Source organism: Micromesistius poutassou (genome assembly GCF_964030765.1).
Source record: "Micromesistius poutassou genome assembly, chromosome: 2".
NCBI classification, from domain to species: Eukaryota; Metazoa; Chordata; class Actinopteri; order Gadiformes; family Gadidae; genus Micromesistius; species Micromesistius poutassou.
In genome coordinates, this window is record NC_140272.1 from 6,046,287 (window position 1) to 6,056,082 (window position 9,796).

Below are 9,796 nucleotides of genomic sequence, written 5' to 3' on the forward strand. Positions count from 1 at the left end.
TTTGAAATAAGACCTGAACAACTCTAGATTAATTGGGTTAAATCTATTTCTATAAGACCAGACCTGGCCAGCAGTAGCATACCATGAAACTCTTGCTCTTCAAAATACCTGATTGTGTTCACGCGTAGCAGAGGTTTGGTATAGGGTTAGTGTCTCAACACACAAAGATGTTGTAACCACGACCACCTCTACTCTACTAGGATGAAACGTTCATTCAGTAGTCGTGAAGAGAAGAGGTTGATCTTGTTGTTCAAAGGTGTTGATGGGTCTGAACCCAGGGGAGTAGAACCAATAACCGACAACATACCAACAGGGATGTGTTGACTTTAAATGAGGACATGGAAATGAAACACTGAACTAGAGTACATTTTATTCATTTTTCATGGAAAGTCAAATATGTTTAATTCAATAATGTAAGTACAATGTCTAGTGTTGAGACTCAGGAAATCTCAATTGTGTGTGTGTGAGTGAACATTTGGTCTTTGAATAATATATGAGAAGTCTCATTGCTTATCTTTAAGTGTACTTAAAATATTTAAAAAGATAAATCACGTAAATTGTTAGGCAAGACATGTTTTAATTTTACACATTGGGGTATGGATCATTTAGACATTATGATTGAAGAGATCCATCTCTGAGCCTCTCCAGCTAAGTGCTCTAGCCACTGACTATCTTCCTAGAGATGTGTGCAAATCAACAGAACAGTGCAGGTAAAGCATACATTCTAACAAATAAATACAAGTTCATGTGCGACACCATGAGATGATTCAGTAGTAGTTAGGTTTCACGAATAAGGTTAGTTCTAAACAAACTCTCCCAGGAAGAAATACATCTGAAATGTATCTGCTGCGTGATTCTGAGTAATACAACTGACAGGCGAGGTTTACGTAGAAACCTCGCCTTTCAGTGAGGAAATCCTGAACACACACGGGTTAGTGTTGCAGTAGGAGAACAGTCCATCTGTCACCATCAGCGTCTTCACCTTCACAGGATTTTATAGAAACTCACAGCATGAGGACAGGATATTATAAATAATGTGCTAGAGACTTTACATCAGCAGTACCTTTTTCTGTTTAGCACAGAGCCCCAAAGGAGGAGACAGACATTCTGGCTGAGTGTGGCGAGAGGGGGAGGAGCTTGAACAACACAGACCAATAGGTGGACAGAAACACGACGAGCAACAGAATATCTTCGCAGTGTTGGAGGTTTCACTATCGTACATCAAACCATTAAGGATAGCAACGCATTTTGAGATGAGTATCAAAGTATATTCCACCAAGTGATCTAAATACCAAACGACCATCAACTGATTGTATTTATAATCTATGTACAGCAGGAATAGTTTGTGAGCCTCAAGCTGAAACGTGCTCAGACAACAAATCAACTCTTCTTCAACTTACTGGAGTGTGTTAAATATGGCAAAAGGTTAATCTAACCAGGAGTGGAAGATCTACCTCCCCCTCTACCTAACGTTGCTATGGTGACGGTAGGTCAGGACAGAGGTCTCCGTAGGGGACACTTGAAAGACGAGACGTCTTGTGTCCTCGGCCGGGAGCAGCAGGCCTCCCGTGCGTCTCCGCTTTCCTTCGACTCGGGTCTGCTGGATTTTGAGGTTTTGGTTTTGAAGTCACAGAGAGCAAAGCTGTGGATCAGAAGGTAGAGGGGACACCTGAGGAGGTACCGTGTGTGGCGAGAGGCTCTTGGCCCATCACAGGGGCCATGACCTGATTAGACCGCTGTGACAGATCTGGGGTCAGTTGTGGGGCGAGAGGCTCTGGGTCCATCCAAGGGGCTAAGACCTGATTGGACCGCTGTGACAGACCTGGGGTCAGCCTGTATGTCGAAGGCTGAACCACATGCCGCCAGGGTAAACGGCATCCAGGGGGAGACTGCTGCAGAGCAGAACTTGATTATTAAATAAGCTCTCCAGTGTGTTGCTGAGGAAACGTGCGCCTGTATAACGGAGATCAGAAGAACCACAAGCTGGCCTCACCGGGGAGCGGGCCGGGGTCAGGGTGGGCTGGTTAAAGAGGGCGGGGTCGGTGGACTATCACAACAGACGATATTATTTACACATCCTGTTCTCCTCTGTACAGTGTACGTGCGGAAGGGAACGTCTGTGGAGGAGCCCGCGGTTGGTCAGACAAACAGGAGGGGTGCGTTCAGTAGTTTGGCCAGGTAACGAGGTAGGGCTTCAGGAAGCTCAGATCGAGGGCTTCGGCGCTGGCAGGAGTGTTAATGGAGTGACGATTTACAGAGCCACTGGCGTTTGCCTTCAGCTTCTCTCCAAAGGCTTGCCTGTGTTCCTGCGTCCCGTCGGGGGGAGCAGGAGTCCGTCCATTCCCAGGTGGCAAGCGGTCCTTAGGGCTGCGTGGTCACTGAGCTCAGACCTTAATGTCCTCCTGAACGCTGAGCTGGGACAGGGTCTTCTTGATGCGCAGGGCGGTGAGCCTGGCGGCGCCGTTGGAGTACCAGCACTCCCTCATGACCTTGGCCATGACGCGCAGCGCCTGAAGACCGAGGAGACAGAGGAGACAGAGGAGACGAGGAGACCAAGGAGACAGATGAGACGAGGAAATGAGGAGACCGAGGAGAACAAGGAGACGAGGAGACGAGGAGACAATGAGACAGCGGAGACGAGGAGTTCAGAGATGGGAGAGAGGAGGGTTGAATCATATTAATAAAAAGTATCACAAACTACTAATAATTAGCAAGTGCAGATAGCTGGAAGTTCAATAAAGACTTTAAACCGGCCGGCTGACACACAGGCATACCCGACGGTTTTAAATCCATCCGTTCCGTTTCCCTACCTCATGACTCTGCCACCAATTGGGGACGTTGGGTCGAAGCTTCTGGTCACACACCACCTTCCTCATCTCCTCGATGGACGGGTCAGACGGCACCAGGTCGAAGTAGGGCAGCTGGTACTCCTCGTGGACCCCTGGGGAGAGAGGGACCAAGGTTAGACCTCGAGTGAGTCCCTCCCCGGTCTGCCGAGGGACGGACTGAGCCGACTCACCTCCGCTGTGGCACCGGCGGGCGATCTCCCAGTAGACCAGCCCCAGGGCGTAGATGTCCGCGCACTTGAAGGAGTCGAAGTGCATCATGTTGATGCTCTCGTCCAGGACCTCCGGTGCCATGTACCTGAGGGACAGACAGACAGACAGACAGACCTTAAAGGACTCCACCGGCGTGTACCCATTGGAAAGACACACAGACAGACCTTATAGGGCTCAACTGTGTACCCTATGGACAGACGGACACCTTCCAGTTCACTCAAACCCTGAATACATATTTACATTCAGGGCATTTAGCAGACGCTTTTATCCAAAGCATCTTACAATAAGTCCATTTGTCAGAAGAAAGAGAAACAATATATCGCTGTCTGTACACTCAGGATGTAGAACTAATTGCCAGGATGTACAACATACAATAAGTGTGTACATTAAGTGCCAGGATGTACAACCTACATACATTAAGTACATTAAGTGGCAGGACATAAATCACTGTAAATAACACCTTTTGCCATGTCTGGCATGAGAAACACTGGGGCAGTTTCAGACACAACAGACCTGTCCTGCCTGGACTGGCAGGAGAGAGCTACCCTTGTCTCCCGCTAGAGATGGTTTACAGACCTCTTGGTGCCCACCCTCTGGTTGGGGGCGATGTCGATGGTGTCCGAGTGGGAGTCATGGCGGACGGCCAGGCCCAGGTCGGCCATGGCGCAGGTGCAGTTCTTCTTCACCAGGATGTTCTTGGACTTGAGGTCTCGGTGAGCGATGCCCGGCTTCCCTGTGGAGAGACAACCGGATGGGTCATGAGGAACCCTCCATTCACCTCAGGTCCTTAACTCAGACCCAGGGGGTCCTAACTCAGACCCAGGGAGTCCTAAACTCAGACCCAGGGGGTGGTTCCCTCCGTCACTAACTCAGACCCAGTGGGTCCCTAACTCAGACCCGGGGGGTCCTAAACTCAGACCCAGGGGGTCGTTCCCTCTGTCCCTAACTCAGACCCAGGGGGTCGTTCCCTCCGTCACTAACTCAGACCCAGGGGGTCATTCCCTCTGTCCCTAACTCAGACCCAGGGGGTCGTTCCCTCTGTCCCTAACTCAGACCCAGGGGGTCGTTCCCTCTGTCCCTAACTCAGACCCAGGGGGTCGTTCCCTCTGTCCCTAACTCAGACCCAGGGGGTCGTTCCCTCTGTCCCTAACTCAGACCCAGGGGGTCGTTCCCTCTGTCCCTAACTCAGACCCAGGGGGTCGTTCCCTCTGTCCCTAACTCAGACCCAGGGGGTCGTTCCCTCTGTCCCTAACTCAGACCCAGGGGGTGGTTCCCTCTGTCCCTAACTCAGACCCAGGGGGTGGTTCCCTCTGTCCCTAACTCAGACCCAGGGGGTCGTTTCCTCTGTCCCTAACTCAGACCCAGGGGGTGGTTCCCTCTGTCCCTAACTCAGACCCAGGGGGTCGTTTCCTCTGTCCCTAACTCAGACCCAGGGGGTGGTTCCCTCTGTCCCTAACTCAGACCCAGGGGGTCGTTTCCTCTGTCCCTAACTCAGACCCAGGGGGTGGTTCCCTCTGTCCCTAACTCAGACCCAGGGGGTCGTTTCCTCCGTTCCCTGCTGCTAAAGGATCCGTTGTGATGGTTAGGCTCCAGCGCTCTGCTGGCCGTCAGCGGAACGTTCTGGTGTCCACTCCACCTTGGGTTCCCAGGATCTCCATGTGCAGGTGGGCCAGGCCGCTGGCAGCCGACAGCGCCAGCTTGATCATCCCCTCGATGGTGACGGGGTAGCGGTTCAGGTAGTCGAACAGCGAGCCGTACTCGTGGTAGTCCGACACCAGCCACAGCTGGGTCCACGTACCGTTGTCTTAGCGACCGGAGGAAGGGGTGGAAAGCGAAATCAGAACCCAGAATTCAGCTGATGAATCATAAGTATATTGGGAGTGAATATTAAGATACTACCAGTGTTTTTGTATATATTGAGGTACTCGGAATGTATATAGTATTAAGACACTACAGGTGTGTATTGCATCCAGAGATACTTCAGGTGGATACTGTATATATTGACATAGTATTTTGCGTATAGAGGTACTTCAGGTATATATTGAGATAGTATGTAAAGTGTATATTGAGCTACTTCCAGTGTATATTGTATTAAGACACTACAGGTGTATATTGTCTATATTGAGACCGTATATCTAGTGTGTATATAATATGCGATAGTATATCTAGTAGTGTATATAGGGGGTCTTCAGAGTGTATATTGAGGTCGTATATCTTTTGTGCACTAAGGTCCTCAGAGTGTATATTACATATATTGAGGTAGTATATCTAGTGTGTACTGCGGTCCGGAGAGTGAAGCACCTTTGTTGTCGGCGGCGATGAAGCCCAGGATGTTCTCGTGCCGCAGCATGATGGTCTGGTAGATCTCCGCCTCGCGGAACCAGGAGCGCTCCTCCCGGGAGGAGAAGATCTTCACGGCCACGTCGCCGCCCCTCCAGCGGCCGCGCCACACCTCCCCGAAGCGCCCCTTCCCGATGATCTCCTGCAGCACGATGGTGCGGGCCACCGTGCGCTGGACGAAGAGCGGCAGGCCTGCAGACACAGGGCCACGTCAGCACCCTCACATCAGCACCCTCACTACAGGACAACATCAGCACCCTCACGTCAGCACCGTCACACAGGACCACATCAGCACCCTCACTACAGGACCACATCAGCACCCTCACATAAGCACCCTCACTACAGGACCACATCAGCACCCTCACATAAGCACCCTCACTACAGGACCACATCAGCACCCTCACATAAGCACCCTCACTACAGGACCACATCAGCACCCTCACATAAGCACCCTCACTACAGGACCACATCAGCACCCTCACATAAGCACCCTCACTACAGGACCACATCAGCACCCTCACGTCAGCACCCTCACATCAGCACCGTCACACAGGACCACATCAGCACCCTCACACAGGACCACATCAGCACCCTCACACAGGACCACATCAGCACCCTCACATCAGCACCCTCACGTCAGCACCCTCACATCAGCACCCTCACACAGGACAACATCAGCACCCTCACACCCCTTGCACACTGTACATGTCCGTCGACGGATCTCATTGACTTTGCATGGGACGCTCCCGAAATGCATTGTGGGTCCGTCCGTATCATTGGCTCCGTCTCTTGCGTCCAAAAGTTGAGAAAAGTTTAACTTTTCAGGCAGCGACGGATCCGTCACCCAATCAGATCACGTTATGCAAATATACGCAAGTGCACTGTCCAATGAAATCGCCTTTGTAATACAAACCAGGAAAACACATAGATACGTCAAAAAGCCCCCATCCGTCGACGGACTGTACAGTGTGCAAGGGGTGTCACACAGGACCATGTCAGTACCCTCACGTCAGCACCCTCACACAGGACCACATCAGCACCTTCACATCAGCACCCTCACACAGACATACTACAGCACCCCAGGGAGCCCCATCAGGGCTCCCCGGTGCTGAAGAGGCGGTCCTGAGCCAGACCTGAGCCGGAGCCGGAGGTGGACATGTCGTAGATGAGGTCCTGAATTGTCCGGTCCTTGGCGAGGTAGAGGTGGTCGCAGGAGGTGTCCTCCACCTCCAGCCGCTGCCGGTGGCTGTAGGCCCTCTGGTGGTACTGGAAGATGAACACGCCCACCATCAGCAGCAGGCACAGCAGGAACACGGGGCCCGCGATCACCGCCATCAACTCCACCGGGCCCCAGGGCCCCGCCGGCTCCACGCCCGCCGCCAGCCCCGACCTCGACGTGGCTGAGGAGCAGGAGGAGCAGGAGGAGAGGGTTGAGGAGAGGACCTGGGAACCTGTCATTACCTGGTCATGATGTCATTAATCCCGTTTCCGGTTGCCGTGTTACCGTGTTGTTATTGTTAGTCACAGAGGTCAGCGGGGGGGTCTGAGGTCAGGGAGGTGGTCTGAGGTCAGCGGGGGGTCTGAGGTCAGCGGGGTGGTCTGAGGTCAGGGAGGTGGTCTGAGGTCAACGGGGTGGTCTGAGGTCAGGGAGGTGGTCTGAGGTCAACGGGGTGGTCTGAGGTCAGGGAGGTGGTCTGAGGTCAGCCAGGTGTGTGAGCAGCATCTCACCAGAGGGGATCTGGAGGTCGATGCTGTTGCAGTAGTCAGTGTAGCAGCAGTAGATGTTGAGCAGGCCGGCCGCCCCCAAGCAGAAGAAGGGCTGTCCGGGGGGCACCAGGTCATCCTGGGTGATGCAGGCGCGGACGTGCTGCTCCTGGCCCTCCAGGAAGGAGGTGGAGGTCATGCAGGCCCCGTCCGTCTCACACCGGAGGTTGGTCTTCCAGCACTGGATGGTGGTGCAGTTACACCACAGAGCTGAGGAGGACGGAGACACACCATGAGGAGGACAGAGACACACCGTGAGGAGGACAGAGACACACCGTGAGGAGGACAGAGACACACCGTGAGGAGGACAGAGACACACCGTGAGGAGGACAGAGACACACCGTGAGGAGGACAGAGACACACCGTGAGGAGGACAGAGACACACCGTGAGGAGGACAGAGACACACCGTGAGGAGGACAGAGACACACCGTGAGGAGGACAGAGACACACCGTGAGGAGGACAGACACACCGTGAGGAGGACAGAGACACACCGTGAGGAGGACAGAGACACACCGTGAGGAGGACAGAGACACACCGTGAGGAGGACAGAGACACACCGTGAGGAGGACAGAGACACACCGTGAGGAGGACAGAGACACACCGTGAGGAGGACAGAGACACACCGTGAGGAGGACAGAGACATACCGTGAGTGCGGAGAGAGATGAGGAGAACAATGAGGAGGACTGAAGCCTTCAGGTCTTACTTCAGGCAGCCAGCTCAAAATGTGTTTGTGACATACATTGACATTAAGCACCTTAAATCCAAGCTATATGTATTAAACCATTGTTCCCAATGACTTGTGACTGACTCATCTGGTAAATCAAAGGACCAAATCAGTTTAAGAGAGCCCAGCCACGCAGACCTCATCAAACCAGAATCTCCCAGACTGAGTGAACTTCACCCAGCCATGCAGACCTCATCAAACCAGGATCCAAGAGTGAACCCCCACAGCCAAGCAGACCTCATCAAGCAGGACATCCCAGACTGAGTGAACCTCACCCAGCCATGCAGACCTCATCAAACCAGGATCCAAGAGTGAACCCCCACAGCCACGCAGACCTCATCAAACCACGATCCTCAGAGTGAACCTCACCCAGCCAGCCTCCCCAGAGCTCTACAGCCCAAGCTTCAGATAAACACCAGGAACATGCATGGAAATAACATAGGATGTTTTCAGCATGTCATCATGCTACAAAGTAACTTTGAGATATACAGTAGGTCATACATGATAAACCTATACATGAGCCTATGATAAACCTATAAATATAGGACTATGATGGTCCATTATGGTAGACCTGTATAGGTAGGTCTACATAGGCCTATAAAGAGTGACACAATAATATGACTTGAGGAACACCAAATATACATTATTTAGATTAAATTTATTAATAGACCTACAATCTAAGCCCTTTGTACACCATATAAATAACATAATAAAATGTTTTAGTCATCACAGGATTACAGCAGGTAATGGCAATGATTGACAGCAGTTTAATTGTGTTGCTGGCTACACAGAGAAGAGGTTAAGGGTCAACATATGATGTGTTAGGAGCTAGGGTCAACATGTGACGTATGAGGAGGTTAAGGGTCAACATGTGACGTGTGAGGAGGTTAAGGATAAAGATGTGACGTATGAGGAGGTTAGGGTCAAAATGTGACGTGTGAGCAGGTTAAGGGTCAACATGTGACGTGTGAGCAGGTTAAGGGTCAACATGTGACGTGTGAGCAGGTTAAGGGTCAACATGTGACGTGTGAGCAGGTTAAGGGTCAACCTGTGATGATTGGTTTGCATCACAATAACAACACTGTCATAACAACACTAAGTAGATCAGAGAACATCACGATGTTGTACACGAGTACCGAGTCCTCGTGTACGTTATGTTCTACATCGGTTCGTAACGTAATAGATCATGTATAATATGTCATTTATAATAAGGGTTGTGAGGTCGAATCTCTTCAGTCTCTCCATCTGCTCCGTCAGAGCCGGTTTACATGAACTAAATACACACAACGTCACAGTGCACCACACAGTGTGTACACACAATATAAAGTGTGTAAGACGGTTACTGATGACCTCGTTTCGGGGGTCGAGGCGATTTGTTTATTATCCAGCTAGCTCGGTTAGCCGTGTTAGCTCCTGTTGGTGCGCCATGTTGAGACGAGGCTGGTTTAAACACGGACGGACAGACAGGCGGACAGGCGGGCAGACAGACTCACCTTCGCTGGCTCCCCACAGCACGGCCTGGACGACAGCGGCCAACAAAACACGGGTTTTAGCCATGATCAACCAACTCCCGATGCATGACATCCGTGTGTTTATTATTTCCCAGCGCTGGCAGTGTGTGTGTGTGTGTGTGTGTGTGTGCGTATGTATGTGTGAGTGTGAGTGTGTGTGTGTGTGTGTGTGTGTGTGTGTGTGAGGACAACCAGCCAGTCACAGTGCTGCTGTTCCAGGCTCTGCCAGCAGGCGGCAGCAGACTGAAACACGGCGCAGGTCATCGTCAGGACAGAAGCACCAGAGGTACAGAGGTAACAGAGGTATTTTGGTCAGATTCAATTTTGTCCGATTATTATTAAAAAAAAATTCAATAAAGACAATCTTGTGGGCTGTTCTCCAATCGTCATCGTCA

At 51.6% G+C, this 9,796-nt stretch overlaps 1 protein-coding gene across 2 annotated transcripts; it reads right to left on the reverse strand.

Moving 5' to 3' along the window:
* Positions 1-340: 340 nt before the first annotated feature.
* LOC311339171 (activin receptor type-1B-like) lies at positions 341-9,517 on the reverse strand. Of its 2 annotated transcripts, XM_084464541.1 has the most exons (9): positions 9,384-9,517; positions 7,128-7,373; positions 6,533-6,799; positions 5,361-5,591; positions 4,696-4,863; positions 3,636-3,792; positions 3,020-3,144; positions 2,811-2,941; positions 345-2,510 (listed from the first exon to the last, which is right to left on the reverse strand). In XM_084464541.1, exons 1-9 carry the CDS (start codon positions 9,472-9,474, stop codon positions 2,385-2,387), a joined length of 1,542 nt encoding a protein of 513 aa, XP_084320667.1. In that variant the 5' UTR covers positions 9,475-9,517; the 3' UTR covers positions 345-2,384. The 2 variants fall into 2 exon arrangements, with proteins under 2 accessions (XP_084320666.1, XP_084320667.1); XM_084464540.1 differs by having other exon boundaries at positions 341-2,510; positions 2,811-3,144.
* Positions 9,518-9,796: the final 279 nt, after the last annotated feature.